The sequence below is a fragment of the Delphinus delphis genome, chromosome 15, assembly GCF_949987515.2.
Source record: "Delphinus delphis chromosome 15, mDelDel1.2, whole genome shotgun sequence".
NCBI classification, from domain to species: Eukaryota; Metazoa; Chordata; class Mammalia; order Artiodactyla; family Delphinidae; genus Delphinus; species Delphinus delphis.
In genome coordinates this window covers 57947013-57962608 of record NC_082697.1, presented here as the reverse complement: position 1 = coordinate 57962608, position 15596 = coordinate 57947013, and the positions used below count along the sequence as shown (strand labels likewise).

General features: G+C 47.8%; 1 protein-coding gene across 4 annotated transcripts in view; it reads right to left on the bottom strand.

The window, feature by feature from the left end:
* CLEC16A (C-type lectin domain containing 16A) overlaps positions 1–15596 on the bottom strand; it is a 209942-nt gene that overhangs the window by 126075 nt on the left and 68271 nt on the right. For all 4 annotated transcript variants that reach the window (XM_060031745.1, XM_060031747.1, XM_060031746.1 and 1 more), the window contains exons 11-12: positions 14651–14780; positions 10700–10800 (exon numbers count right to left, since the gene is read on the bottom strand). In XM_060031745.1, the coding sequence (XP_059887728.1) occupies positions 10700–10800; positions 14651–14780 (231 nt within the window). The remainder of the gene's footprint in view (positions 1–10699; positions 10801–14650; positions 14781–15596) is intronic.

The window sequence follows — 15596 nt, the reverse complement described above, 5'->3', positions numbered from 1 at the left end:
ATCCAGCTGGGAAGGGGGTGGCACCCCCTGTGTGGTGAGCTGACCACAGCAACAGTTTGAGAGGGGCCTGCCCTCTGGTCTGACAAAAGCAACCGCCCGCCCCGCAAGGCCTCCTCGTGCCCTTGGGCTCGTTCTCTCCCAGGGTTCTTGCTGCACTGTGGCCGGGATGGAAGGGGAAAGAGCCAGGTGCCAGGTGCTGGAAGAATTTTGTTTTGATACTTACCTCTTGGACTCTCAGCCTCCTTACATGTTCAATGGGAATAATTACAGAAACTGCCCGTCCCAGGGTTGCTGTCAGGACGCAGTAAGAAGCAGCACTCGGTCACGTTCAATAGTTACCTGTCATTACCTTGCACTGATGGGAATTTTTACTTTGAACGTGGCTTAAATTAATGTAGTTCTATATCAGCTGTGTTATAAGAGGAAAGAAAGAATGAAAGAACAAAAGGACAGAAAGGAAAACAAGCTAACCAAAGCTAACGTCAAGCTATTCTAGAAGGCCCAAAGAAGGCATGCTGAACTGTCTGTGGGGAGTGCAGGGGACGAGCAGCTAGGTTGGATTCTGAAGGATGAGCTGTTCAGGGACGACCAGGACTTGCCAGGCCAAGGGGCAGGGCAGGGAGTATGGGAGAGCTCGGGGAGAGTGGGATCGGGGCTTTGGGTGGAAGTGATGAGGCAGAAGCTAGGGGAGGGACAGACATGGCTTGGATGCCAGGACCCCTGGAGGCAGCTAGCAGGTGACATGATCTGGTTGTCATGGCCAACTCTAGAGCAGCCTCCATCCCCCTGGCCACTCAAGGTGATCTCCCTGCTTCCAGCACTTTCCCAAAACAGACTCCATGTTGCAATGCATCCTATGTGCAGTAGATTTTACCACCAGCCAAGGGGAGACAGAGAGCAGGGTCCATTCCACACAACACATGGCAAAACTTCGTAAAGAACCCCTCTGGGCATCTCCGCTCTTTCCCCAAAGTTCCTGCTCGGCCAGGTGCCTCATTCCCTCCCCGTCTCTCTCTTTTTCCCACCACTGTCTCTAAGACATTCTTCTGGGTCCAAACAAAACAGTGGCTCACAGCTGTGAATGAACAAGGTCAGTGTGACAATATGACAATGATATGCATGTGAAAGGGAAATGGCACATGTGCAGGTGGACGGATGGACAGGCAGACAGACAGACACAGACACAGACACACACATACACACACACACAGGTTTCCAGTCACTGAGATGCAGGTTTTGTTGCAAACCCGATCGAGTTCCTTCGCCAGCCATTTCCCTCTGACTAAAATAAACACTGTAGATAATATACTGTCCTATTTGCTTCAACCCCCTAAGTGCCGAGTGACAAATTCCAGAGAAACCCAGATGCACTTCACATGGCCCGGGAAGCTGCGTTCGCACGTCCAGATTCCAGCAGACCACACGCTTCCTCGTTCCCTCCCCACCGGGGTCAGATCCCGCTCTGCCCCAGTGATTCAGAACGGGTCTCCCTTGTCATCACTCCCACCCTACAAGCAGCAGGCTGGGCCTGGTGGGGGCCAAACTCCCAACTAACTAATTCAAAGAATCCCAAATAGAAGGGAAGGGTGTGGCTCCGTGATGTCAGTAACCAGCTCCTAAGCTTCCCCTCTGGGTTCTAGATTCTTCCTCCTTAGTGGAAACCCCCATTCAGGACAAGGGTAGAACAGACCCAGACCAAAGCTACATAAAAAGAAGTAGACAGACAAACCTGCATAAAGAGACCACAATAGTGCCAGGTAAAAATAATAGTCAAAAATTTTTTTCTTGGACTTCCCTGGTGGCGCAGGTTAAGAATCCTCCTGCCAATGCAGGGGACATGGGTTTGAACCCTGGTCCGGGAAGATCCCACATGCCGCGGAGCAACTAAGCCCGTGTGCCACAACTACTGAGTCTGTGCTCTAGGGCCTGCGAGCCACAACTAGTGAGCCCGTGTGCCACAAGAACTGAAGCCCGCGTGCCTAGAGCCCATGCTCCACAACCAGAAGCCCGCACACTGCAACGAAGAGTGGACCCTGCTCACTGCAACTAGAGAAAGCCTGCACGCAGCAATGAAGATCCAATGCAGCCAAAAATAAATTAATTAATTAAAAAAAATTTTTTTTTCTTTCTTTAGGTCTCCTTTGCTGGAGTCACACAAGCATTGCCAGCTTTGGAAGACTATAGACCAACTATTTCGAAAGCTAACCAGATGTTGGGCCAATTTCCAATGTACTTCCAGTTCTGATTATGTGTCAGTCGAGATCCAAAAGGATATTTTCCCAACTCTCCGCATAGCAAAAGCCTCCCTTTATTATCCTGTTACCTTTCAACCTTTCCCATACCTCTCATCCATGTTCCAGTAACTTCTCAGCAAAACAAAAAGAGCAAAAAGCCCAAGATTCCTCTTGTGTAAACAATGATAAATGGAGGGGGCAGGGAGTAGAAGGGTTAGTGGGTGGAGCAGGGGAACCTTTAGGAAGACAAAGCTACAAAACTCACCCCCCTTCCCCTTCCCCTGGGCCAGGGCCCTGCAGACTTGACAAAGGAGAGAGGGCTGCATCTGCTATTACAGATAGGAACCAGTCTTCATCACGGGGCCCGACTGAATCACAGCGAGAGCCTTCCTCCAACCGGTCAACCCTTTCCACTGTGATATTCATTTCGGTGCAGCATCTAATCTATTATGATTTACTGGAAGGCCTGAGCTAACATTTGGTTTTTATTAACATTGCTTTTATGTTAAAATTGTCTTATGATGGAAAATCTATCGGAAAGAGACCATTTCATTAGGGGCCCTGCTTAGAGGGCACGGATCTGGAAAAGAGAGGCTGAAGGTTAAGTGCAGCTAACTGCCTGCTGCCTAACCAAAACAGCAACCACCCACCCACCCACCGCCGCCGCCACCACCACCACCAAATGGCCCCCCCAAATGCAGACCTGTGCTTGCAGGCCAGACTGGAGCATAAACCAAGCGGCAGCTCCCCCTGCTAGGCAGTTTCCCATGGGGGTACCCCAGGCACCTGGGCCTCAGGGTGCTGAACTTGAAGTCTCCAGCTTCCTCTCCAAACCTGCTTCATAGCCCACACTTGCTGGTTCTGGAAATGGCACCACCAGTCACACAGTGGCAGGAGGCAGGGCCCTGGGCATCACACAGACTCCTCTCGTGGTGCCCACTCCCACCCAAATCAAGCAGAAATCTCTGCCCCCGGCCCCACTCCTGCCCTTGTCTCCCTGTCTTCATAAATGGCCACACACAGCTGCCCCAGTGTCCCTTTCACTCACCCCCCACATCCAGTCCATCAGCTCGTCCTGGCTGTAGCTCCAAAATGTATCGTAAAACTTTCCAGTTTTTCTCCATCTCCGTGGCCAATACGCCATAATTCAGTCTACATTACCCCTGTCTGGACTACTGCAACAGCTTCCTCACAAGCCTCCCAGTTTTCTGCCTTGCAACTCACTCCCCCACCCCCATTAACTTACTTTCCATCCAGCAGCCAGAGTAATCTTCCAAAAATTTCCATCTGACCATGTCACTCTTCTACTTAAAAATTCTTTAGGTGTTTCCCACTGCACCTGGGATAAAATCTAAATTCCTTTTTGTGGCCTTCAAGGCCCTTCACGATCTGGTCCCTGCCCACCTGGTCAGCCTCACCTTGACCGGCTTTCTGCTCCTCAAACCTGTAAGGTCTTTTGCACCTCAGGGCCTTTGCACAGGCTGTTCCCTTTGCCTGGAGCACTCCTGCCTCAGATCTTTGCAGAGCCGATTCTTTCCCATTCTTCAGGCCTCAGCTCTGATGTCTGTTCCTCAGAGAAGCCTTCCCTGACCACCCAAGCTAGTGACCCCTGCACCACCACCCCTGGCTTCCTCCACAATCACAGATCACACCCGTCACGCTGTCTTCTCCTCCACCACTGTCGCCTTGCTCCCTCCGCAGCAGCCACACTCACCACCAGAAGAATCTCTGTTTGGTTCACCGCTGTGTTCTCAATATTAACCACAGTGCCTGGCATCTAAGAAGGGCTTCAGAAATATTTGTCAGAAGGGTGAATGAATAAATAAATGAAAAGCATTAGCAGGAAGTGGAAGAAGGAATTAAATTCCCTCGAATACACAGTCCCACTCTTAGGAAGAGAGGTGGGCTCCCCAACAGGACCTCGGCAGGGTCGTCTCTCTGGCCACATCATGGACGAAGGAGCGTGGCGTGCCAGCCACCACTTCTCCACTCCCCAGCACACGGCGGGGCTCCTGGAAGGAAGCCTGCTCAGAAAGCCAGCCCCCCGTAAGACGAAGTGTTCACCCACGTGCCCCCTGACCCTCTGGAGCTGGGCATCCCCACCGCCCCCAACAGCACCCTCCCTGCGGAGGCCCTGAGCACCGAGCACCGGCTGCCAGGAAGAGAGCAGCGCTGGGGAGCTGCCACTCGGCTGAGAGGCAATCAGTCAGCAAGCTTTGGCTGAGTGCTGACCGGGTGTCGGGCACCGAGCTGAGTACTGCAGGAGGCCGTTGAGAGCGACACGGTCTCTGCCTTCAGAGGCCCAGCGGTCCAGAGTGGGAGAGAAAACATGCAGAGCAAAAGTATAAAAAAGTGCCATGGGAACTTCATGGAAATTAAAAGCGTCTGCTTTTCCAAAGGTATTATTAAGAAAATGAAAAGGCCAGCCACAGACTGGGAGGAAATCTTTGCAAAACACATCTGATAAAGGACTTGTATATAGAATATAAAGAACTCTCAAAACTCAACAATAAGAAAATGGACAATCCATTAAAACACGGGCAAAGGAAATGAGAAGATGGCAGACTAAGCACTGAAAAAGCTGTTCAACGTCATTAGTCGTTAGGGAAACGCAAATTAAAATCACAATACGACACCACTATGTACCCATTAAAATGACTAAAATAAAAAAGGTGGTCGTGCCACCCACTGGTGAGGGTGTCAGAACACCAGAACCCTCGTGCACTGGAGGTGGGATGTAAGAGCACGCGTTCGCTTTGGAAGATAGTTTGACAGTTTCTTAAGAACAAACACACACACACCTATCACATGATTCAGTCATCCCATTCCTCAGCATCTGTCCAAGAAAAATGGAAATACATGCCCATACAAAGACTTATATACAAGTGTTCACGGCAGCTTTGTTTGTAATGGTCAAAAGCTGGAAACAACCCAAACGTCCGTTCACAGGTGAACAGGTAAACAAATTGTGGTACATTTACACATGGAATACTACTCAAACATAAGAAGAAAGGAACCACAGATACACACAGCAACATGGACGAATCTCAAAATAATTATGCAGATTGAAAAAAGCCATACAAACGAAGAGTATTTATCGCATGATTTTATTTACATAAAAGTCTAGAAAGTGCAAACCAAGCTATAGTGGCAGGGAGCAGTTCAGAGTTGCCTAGGGAGAGGGGTGGGAGAAGAGAGGGACGGAGGGGTGACAAAGGGCAGGAGAAAACTTTTGGAGTGATGGATACGTACACTGACTTGACTGTGGTGATAGTTTCATGGGTGTATAAATGTGTCAAAATTTATCAAATTGTACACTTTAAATATGTGCAGCTCACTGTTTATCAATTATACCTTGATAAAACTTTCTTTTTTAAATGCTACAGCTTCCAGCCAAGAAAGGCAAACCATCTAAAACAATGGTTATGAGACACTGGACAAGACAACAGGCATCACAGGAGGGTGATCCTGAGAGAGAAGAAACTAAGGCCGTGTGCCCAGTGATTGCTCCAGGTCACCGTCTGGAAAGTTTCCAGGACTCACCACAGACTGAGAAAACCCAAACAAAGCTCACGGTCTCTCTGAGGTGAGAAGGCAGAGTCTGCAGTTCAGAGAGGCCAAGTGGCTGGAATTGATATAAGACAGTAGCAGAGACGGGGGAACTGCACAGATAGGCAAGAGGGTTCCTTCTTAGGCTCCCGCTGTGGTCTGCCCTGTGCATGCAGGTGAGGAAAGGGAAAGGCCTGCTGGGAGGAGGCAGGTGGAACAACCCCAGGAGCTCACACGGGGCTGAGAAGAGCTCACATTCCCAGCGGCCAGCGTGGAAGGACTACCTAATCATGGCTCGTCCAGTAGAGCCCTTGGAAGGGGACGGCCTCTGTACTGGGGTCAAGTGAGCCAGAGACTAAAGGGTGTTCTGGACTAGCCCCAACCAAGCTCAAAAGCAAGCGCCTAAGAAGACCCAAACGACTCCTAGTAACTTCACCTTGTCCCAGGACAAAGCCCAGAAATCTTGAAAGGAAGCAAGAATTCAGCATCCAACAACATAAAATTCATAGTAACGTCAACCAATCAAAAAATATCTGGGGGCTTCCCTGGTGGCGCAGTGCTTGAGAGTCCGCCTGCCAATGCTGAGAACACGGGTTCGTGCCCCGGTCTGGGAAGATCCCACATGCCGCGGAGCGGCTAGGCCCGTGAGCCATGGCCGCTGAGCCTGCGCGTCCGGAGCCTGTGCTCCGCAACGGGAGAGGCCACAACAGTGAGAGGCCTGCGTACCGTCAAAAAAAAAAAAAAAAAAATCTGGCATGCCAAAAAAAAAAGGGAAAATATAACAAATATAACCTAAAATCAAACCAGAAGAAAAATCAATAATAGAAATATAGCTAGAAATTACACAGATGATAGAATAGACAAAAAGAAATCAGAAGGGAAATTATAAAATATTTTAAACTGAATAAAAATTAAACCACATATATCAAAATTTACTGCAGGCAGCTAAAGCAGTGCTTAGAGGAAAATGTACAGCATTAAAGTCATATTTTATAAAAGAAGAAAAGTTTAAAAATCAATGACTGGTATTGAGAGGCTATGACTGAAAAGGAATAGCATGAGGGAATTTTTTGCTTGATAGAACTACAACGTAACACCCGATTATAGCAGTGTTCACACAAATCCATAAATATGCTAAAATTAATGGAACTACACACAAAATGAGTCAATTTTATTGTATGTTAATTTTCAAAAGTAAAATAAAATAAACTGAGTGGCATAAAAAAAATCAATGATTTAAGCTTCCATCTTAACAAAAAGAAGAGTAAATTAAAATTGAAGTAAGCAGCTAAAGGTAAGAAATAAAGAACAGAAATCAATGAAATATAAAACAGAGAAAAAAAATAAATGAAACCAAAAGAAAGTTCTTTGAGAGGACAAATAAAATTAATATAAAATTGATAAATTTCTAGCCAAACTGATCAGGAAAAAAAAAAATGAAGACCTCAACTATCGATACCATGAATTAGAAAGGGGGCACTATTATAGATCCTACAAACATTAAGAGGCTAATAAAAGGGGAATTCCTTGGTAGTCCAGTGGTTAGGACTCTGTGCTTTCACTGCAGGGGGCACAGGTTCGATCCCTGATCGGGGAACTTAGATCCCACATGCTGCACAGCACGACCGAAAAAAAAGGAAAAATGAAAAAAAAAAAAAAAGGAGGATAATATAGGAATATAGTAAAAAAGTTTATGCCAATAAATTCAACAGTTTAGATGAAATGACAAATTCCTTGAAAGACACAAGCTACCAAAACTTGAACAGAAGAAACAGATAAGCTTTAATAGCCCAATACCTACTATAGAAATTGAATACTTTGAAACCTTTTCTCAAAGAAAACTCCAGGCCCAGATGGCTTCACTGGTGAATTCTACCAAATAGTAAAATAAAGGAAGAAATAATACCAGTTCTCCCAAAACTCCTCCAAGAAATTCAGGAGGAGGGAATACTTTCCAATTAATTTCATAAGGTAAGCATAACTTGAGAGCAAACAAAACAAGAGAATTACAGGGAGACCACAGACTAATAACACTCAGGAACACAGATGCAAAAATCCTTAACAAAGTTTTAGCAAATCAAATCCAGCAAAGTATAAAATGTGCCTGCCACACCTAGGCGGTACTAACCCAGAGTGAGTATCACCTGAAGGGATCAGAGAAAATTCCAGGAGAAGGTGAGTTCTCAGCAGACCCTTGACAGTTGAGCAGAATTTCAATAGGTGGTGATGTTACGGCAGAGAAAACGACAGGAAAAAACAGATGGATACAAGAAGGTGGCAGATCAGCCAAGAACAGGTAGGCGTGTTGGCTCTGACTGGGGTGGCTGCCAGCCTTCCAAAGAAGCTCCCTTCTCTGGGAGCAGTTCCAGACACAGAGCTGAAACCCCTGGAGCCAGCTCTGTGCTATGTGACCCTGACTCTCACCCACCCCACCCCCAGCCATAACTGACTGTTCCGGAGTTAGACATATCACCAACCTGGAACAATGAGATCTCTTGCCCAACAGTTTGAAACCTGAACGGAGACAGTCTCCCTGCCTGGGATTTGATGGGCCCACAACACGATCTACCTTAAGGGAAGTCCCCAGAGCTGGTCCTGCCCTTCCCTTGGCTTTTCGGCAACTTCTTGGATCCCATGAGCTGCCCCAGGGGCCTTCCTATAAGACTCTCTCTCTTCGTTAAGTTAATGTGAGGTGGTTTCCGCGCCTTGCAACCAAAGGAATATTAAAGAGTTCAGTGAGTACCATGACAGCCACTGCAAGTTTATCTCCATGCAAGAGTTCAATCACTGCGTAGTAAAGTTTGACTCCCTGGGCCGGAGCCAAGGGTCTATGACAGTGAAGTTGGTGGAATCAGGTCAAGTTAGAATGGTGGGTGCGATCCAGATACTCAAAATGGCAGGTACAGGAGACTGGAGTTCAAGGGAGAGAAGAAAGCACCAAAGGTTTCTGAACAGGGGAAGGACACGGTCAACACAGTCTTACAGAGAATCACCCGGCAGTGCTGTGGAGGATGGATTATAAAATGGCCGTGTGTTTGACCCCTCGGGGAGGCTGCGATAATGGCCACCGGGATGACGTGCTCAATATCTCTCTTGCTCTCGTGCCTTTGGTTCTCGCCTCTAGCACCTAACTTAGAGCCAGGCACTGAGTTGTGCTCAGTTAAATTCTGCTGATCAGATAGGCTGAAGAGGGAGAAATGACAACACCTGATGACTAAATGCTGGGATCAAAGGAGGGAAAGAGCTAAAGGTCGTGGCAGTTTCAACCTTGGCTGGCAATTTCAACTGAACCAGAAATGGCAGGAAGCGTGATGAGGTCAGGGTATATTTTGGGGGGATGAGTGTGGTGTAGACAGACTGTTTCAAAGTGTTGCTCAATCACCTAGGTAGAAGTCTCCAGCGTGCAAGGGTCAGGAGTTCAGACTGCAGGGCTGGAGTGAGGCGGGCATGGAAGGGGAGGGTCGGGGGAACGGCAGGCAATCCATGGGTGGGACCGACTCCCATCGGTCAGGCTTGGAGTTCTGTTTACTCCCACTCACTGAGGGCTCCCGTGTGCCAGTCACCAAGGCAGGAGCTGGAGGGAGTCGCAGAAGCCATGGGAGTGAACGAGATTGTGGAGGGAGGATTCGGAGCTCGCTAGGCATCTTTTAGAGAAGCCTCGGGCTAGATCTACACCCTTGCACGCGAGCACAATGACTTATACAGGAGAAGAGCCATCATGGCCGGTCCTGTCTCTAGTGGGAAAAGCCTGGAAATGGACTCAGTGTCATTCAGTAAAGGGATGGCGCAATAAATGATGGCACAGACACAGGATTAAAAAGCACGAGGCAGCTCTAAAGGGATGGGAAGTGACGTGTTGATACATGATGATGTGAGAAAAACAAGGCACAAAACAGACAATAAAGAATGAACCTCCATGTTGGGCAGGGAGTGGGGAACCCACATAAATAAAATAATATACACTTGTACTTGGGTTTGCATGGATATCTTTAAAAAGACACACAAGAAACTGTTAACGTGAACTGCCTGTGAAGAAGAGAACTGGAGGACAAATGAGAGAGGAGGCCTCTCACTATATTTCCTTTTGCCACTAATCAACTTATCATGATTAATGATTTAAGAGTAAGTACATACTTTATGTTGAGTGCTTTCTAAATGACTCCAGGCATAGGCTGTCTTAGTAAAACCCACCTCCAACTACCTCCCAATAAGCTCATGAAAAACCTACTAAAACAACACTTGATGCAAAGTCTCATCTATGCCAAGCCCAGCACTTGGCAGGGGCCAGAGGAATATTCTTGACTTCTTCTTCAAAGAGATTCTGATGTGGTGCTTTGAGAACTTGCCCGTGTCAAGCCAGGTGGCACACACACCAGCGACTGTTCTCAGAGAGGAAGTAAATGAATGGATTCTAATCAAATCTGTCAGCTCCGCGGGAGTCTGATCCTGACCACTCGGCCTCAACGAGGGAAGCCAGAGAACCACACCTTTCTTCAGAAAGGAAACCTACGCTTCCACACAATCCACTCAGAGTCTATTTTAGCTCTGAACCCAGAACAGCACATCAACTTTTATAAATAGCAAAACCAAGATTACAACTTGACTGATTTCTGTTCTGATGTTAGGAAAGAGGTAGGAAGCCTAAGTCAGTTGTAAACCAAGGGGTGGAAAGCAAAGCACAGTGCGAACAGTCATGCTGGGTTGGACGGTCAACACTTGAAACTCCCCCTCTGCCTGCCCCAGCCCCGTGCTGCCTGAGTAACCGATTCCCGCGGCTTTAGTCTGTAGAAAAGCACCTGAGAAATTCTAACGAGGTTGAAGAGAAGTCCTGTGGGAGTCTGCCAAAACCAGAAAGGAAATTCTTCAAGGAAAGCAGCTTTCCTTTTCCCTGAAGGCGGACAAGCTGAGCAGCTTACCTTTGTTATGAGACATCGCGTACAAGAGGCAGAGCACGAAGAGCGCGTGGTAATCGTCATCTGGGCTGTCTAGGGCATGGTACACCATATCCAGGAAGGGTCTGGAAAAGAGGGGCACGCATGAGCCTCGTGGCACGCACGAGCCTCACCTGCACACGGGAAGCAGCTGCCTTAGCCCTTTACAGCCCCACCGCCAGCATGCAGCACATCCGCTGTGTGCCCAGTCCAGCACCAGGCCTGGAGGACACAAAGGGGACTGAGAGGCAGGCCCCGCCCGTGTGAAGCTGTCGTCTCCAGGGTAAACCGACTAAGGAACGAACCAACCACTTAATCACTCGGCATCGTTCACCCGCTGTCCCAGACACTGGGGATAAATGATACCAAGTCTCTGGTCTTGTGGCACTTCCATGCCAGGGGGCAGACAGAGAATGGACACGCCACATCATCACTTCAAAGAGTGGCAAGAGAATGAAGAAAACGGGGCAATGTAATAGACTCACGCTAGCAGACAAGGTACCAACAAGTCTGAACAATTTTAGAATGTGGACCCTGGAGCAAGAACTGCCTGGGTTCGACTTCTGATTCTGCCTCTACTTAGCTGCAAACCCTTGGGTACATTACCTAAAGCTTTCCCCCATCTGCAAGGTGGGGATTAAACCCTTCGGGGTTACAGTGAAGATTCAAGTGAAATGAAAACAGAGAGGCATTTAACACAGGCCCAGGCACAGGGTGGAAAGTGCTCTTACATGAGAGCTGCTGTTGGATTTCTATTTTGAGTATTCCAAGGGCACTTCTCCACGATCTCACTTTGGCAGGTCCTGGCCCAGTGATTTCTTGGGCTGACCTTCCCGGACTGGAAGGGATCGATAGGAAGTCTCTCGCCTGATGCTTTGTGGGTGAGATCTATAGAGCGGCTGCAAATATCACAAACCGCACACCCTAAATGCTGCCCTTCCAGGTGAAGGGCCTGGCCCGGAAAGACTCTTCAACACGAGGATAATAGAATATGCACAGATCTGGCCTGTAGGCAGGAGGCTCTGATCCCATGACTGTCTGCGGCTGCCCCCGGATGCCAGGTTGAAGCCAAGAGAACACAGCAACTCGATGAGTGACCAAGGGCACACTTTACCCCTGGAAGGACACAAGCTACTGTCAACACTGCTGACTGGGCGGGGAGGTGGGGGGGCGAGATGGTGCAGCAGAGAAACAGGGAGACTATTCACTGCAAAACATTTTATACTTTTTTGAATTTTGATACTCCACAAATGTATCACCGATTCAAAATATTATATTGAAAAATGCAGAAGCAGTGAAACGCACTTGTCATAACATTTCAAACAAACACGTGACACACAGAAATTAAAGGAAGAAACTTTTAAGGAACATTTATGTTCAGGCTCTATTTCTCCGGAGCCCCCGATCTGTCATCACCATTCAAATGCGCGAATAGTTTTGCCATGTGTGGATCCGTTTTTTTCTAAGCCCCTAGCAATAACGCTTCCAAACGTAAGAGCAGGATAAAGTATAAAACACTTTCTTGTAAGCCAGCTGCTTGGAATTTGGACTGTATTTTCCTTTGGGAATAATAAGAATAACCAAATGCCCAGTAGCAGAGGGAGGGCTCAGTGGATATACCATCTTGCATGAGACGAAGTATTATGAAGCCATTAGAATATTGTTTACTAAGAGTACAATAAAGTGAAAAAGATGCTTGGGGTTTGATATTAGAGAAAACCAAGAATAAAAAGTAATATACATGGCTATTGGGGGTATAAGCTATTGGGGAGAAGAAGGGCAGAATTCCCACTATATTGGCACTGAAAACTGACTGGCAGGAAATCACCAAAATGCTAATAACAGCTGCCTTTGAATTATGGAGAGCTTTTTTCCCTTCTTTATACTTTTCAAGCTTTTTTATATTTTCTGAATGTATATTACTTTTTAAATTTTAAAAGGATTTTTTTTTTTTTTTAAAGAAAAGAGAGAATGTTGTGAATGGTTTCTGGTTTCTTACGCCTATATTTAACCATGAATGCAGATACAGCCCACAGTGTATGGCAAATATAAGGACAGTTCCACTTTGTACTATGCTGTTTCTTTGGACAAATAGACCAATGTCAAGATCCAATTCATGTCAAGGACAAACTGTCCCCTCCCTCACCCTCAGTGCCCTCCTCCTGGCTCAGTGCAGGTGAGAGGACAGAAGTCCGTGGCGGTGTCTCTGACAGCCAACAACTCAATACCTTTGCAAAGGTATTGGCAACTCTCCACCAGGGACAGTCTCTCCCTAGCACCTGGTCTCAGAACAGAGCGCAGCTCCTGCCCAGAGTCCCTGGGGGTCACAAATCTGCATGTGGCCCAACTTAAGACACAGGATCAGCTTCCATTATGAACCACGTGGTAGAAGATGACAAGGTCACCGAAAGTTAAGAAACAATCTCAATCAACTCTAAGAAAACCCCTCTCTTCATTAAAATTCAGGAAAAAAAGAAGTCTCAACTCCAACACTCCAACGTAACTTTCTGGTCGGTTGACTTTTTGTTTTTGACAATACATGGGTATTTTTCCTCCTTTAGGAAAGCTACAGTATTACCATACTATGCAAAATACGTGCTGTTTCCATTTATTAGATCCTAAGAAACTGAACACATCATGACAGTATTCATGGAAAGGCAGCCGCTAATATTCTATTAAGTAGATGCGCCTACATTAGCCTAAGCATCCCCCACGACATGTCAGTTTTGGTTTTTCAATGATTCATATTCAAATTAAAGCCATGCAAGCACCTAAAGGTTGCTTCCCCCTCCCTTTCTGTGTTTAGAATGATTTTCTTAATTTTCAGAGCTTCAGGTGTCACATTTTGTGGTCACAACACAAAATCAGAAAGGTCCTTGTCAGTACAACTGACGGCCCACATTGTGCTGCAATGACTTTTATTTAACCAAAACTAAAAGTGGCTCCCCTGTGCAACTGATAAAAATTAATCCTGTCTGTTAGGCAATTGAAACACGTGCCAGGAAAGAGGTAAACAAGACGCAGAGGAAAAAATTAGCCTGCTTCGAGTCTTTAAGTTGCATTAATAAATAGGATGTGTGTGTGTGTGCGCGCGCGCGTGTGTGTGTTTCATCCACCCCACCGTGAGAGTTCAGGAAGTGAATGCCTTGCAGGCTGACAGAGAAACCACGTTGCTGTGCATTTATTACCACTAATATGGGATTAGGAGGTTATTGCAGGCATCTGCGCAGTAGGGCCATCTGATAAGGATGAAGAAGCCCTCCTAACAGTTTGCTGCAACCTCAGGAGCAGCCCTCCACCCAATTCCTTCTGGAAGGGGTGGTGCTACAGCAAGGCTGCAGGCAATGTGGCATCTGGAAGCTTTCAGAGGATGTAGTTTGGGCAGCCATCACTGAAATGAACAATCAGGCAAGAAGTTGAAGGTGGACAGCAGCGTTAAATCCAGCATTAAATCGTGCCGGCTGAGTCACGAGGTCAGGCCCTACGGACGGTGGTGCACGTGGCGGCAGCAAATGAATGAAATCCAAACGCTTCCCCCAAGGGGATCCTTTCTGGGAACAGCAGAGTATGGCCAGGAGCGGCTGGTACAAGGCCACACTCGTTAGGACGCGGCCCAGCACCGAAGTGCTTGGGGTGGTAGTGCCATGCCTCGGTCATTCATTCCAAGGGGCGAATACTACGGCCTTGAGGGCCAGCTCTGTCCCTGTGGCCTCTCGAGAGGAGCCGTGTCTCTGGTGGAGAAGCATAACGGCTTGGCCGGGAGGCAGAAGAGGCCATCGGCAGGGGCCGGGGGCAGGAAGAGGCCTGGCTTATCCTCTGTGGGCACCCGGCCAAGGCACCCCCTTCCACAACATCCCAGAGACTGAGCAGCGGTGCCCTACCCCCAGCCCCCGATGGCTGGCTCGGGGGCAGCCCTCCCGCAGCCCCGGCGACTACCTGCTCCACTGGACGCTGTCCAGGCCAGTGGCGGCGCTCTTCTCCTCGTCCGTGGTGTTCTGCTCCTGCACCGAGGTGCTGGGCGCCAGCTCCGGGAGCTTGCTGCGCTCCATGATTACCATCTCTATCTCTGGAAGCAAACACAAGACACCAGGATGAGCCCACACGGCCCCAGACCGAGCTTTACAGATACTCTCGTGCTCAAGAAGGAGCCTGGCAGACTGCTCCGCACGCGTCCAGCAAACGCTCGACGGCGGTGGTGGGGCCCCTGCAATACGCACGCTGGGGGGAAATAAGACCGAGGCCTGAACCTCTCTCTCCTTTCATCTTGGTAGCGTTGAGAAATGGGGCCCTGATTTTGACAAGAAAGCACAGATCGCAATGATTTATTTCAAGATTTTTTTCTTCAACAGTTATTTATTCTACTTTATTGATACCATGCTTCCTTCCCAGAGGAGTTGAGGAGCGTGGAAGAAATGACACGTGGTTAATAAAACATAACCAAATTCACTGAAAATATTCTGAAACTGTTTACACTGTAGAAAGGCTCTGACATGACTGAAGCGTTTGTTTTCCCTTCCCACTTAACAAGTTCCAGAAAGCAGAGAGGGGGAGGGACCCCGTTTTATTTTTCCCAATTAAGTAGGGGCAACTTTTGTAGCACCTGACTTGAGCACGGTGTACACTTTCATTTTGAGAAAAAGGTCTGAACCAACAAAGGAAAACATCCTGAGTTAGAGGTGGACGGTTGTTGCGCCGTGAGGTGTCCTGTTATAGAGTTCCTTGATGCACAGGTGTGGACCTTCAAATACTTAGTTCTTAGAACCCAGGGTTCAGGTAATGCCCCCCATCTTCGGGAGACATGATGAGGGGAAACAGAGGATGAAATGTGAATCTGCATCTCTGTTCAGGAATGATGGGCCGTGGAGCTGGGCTCTGCCACGGC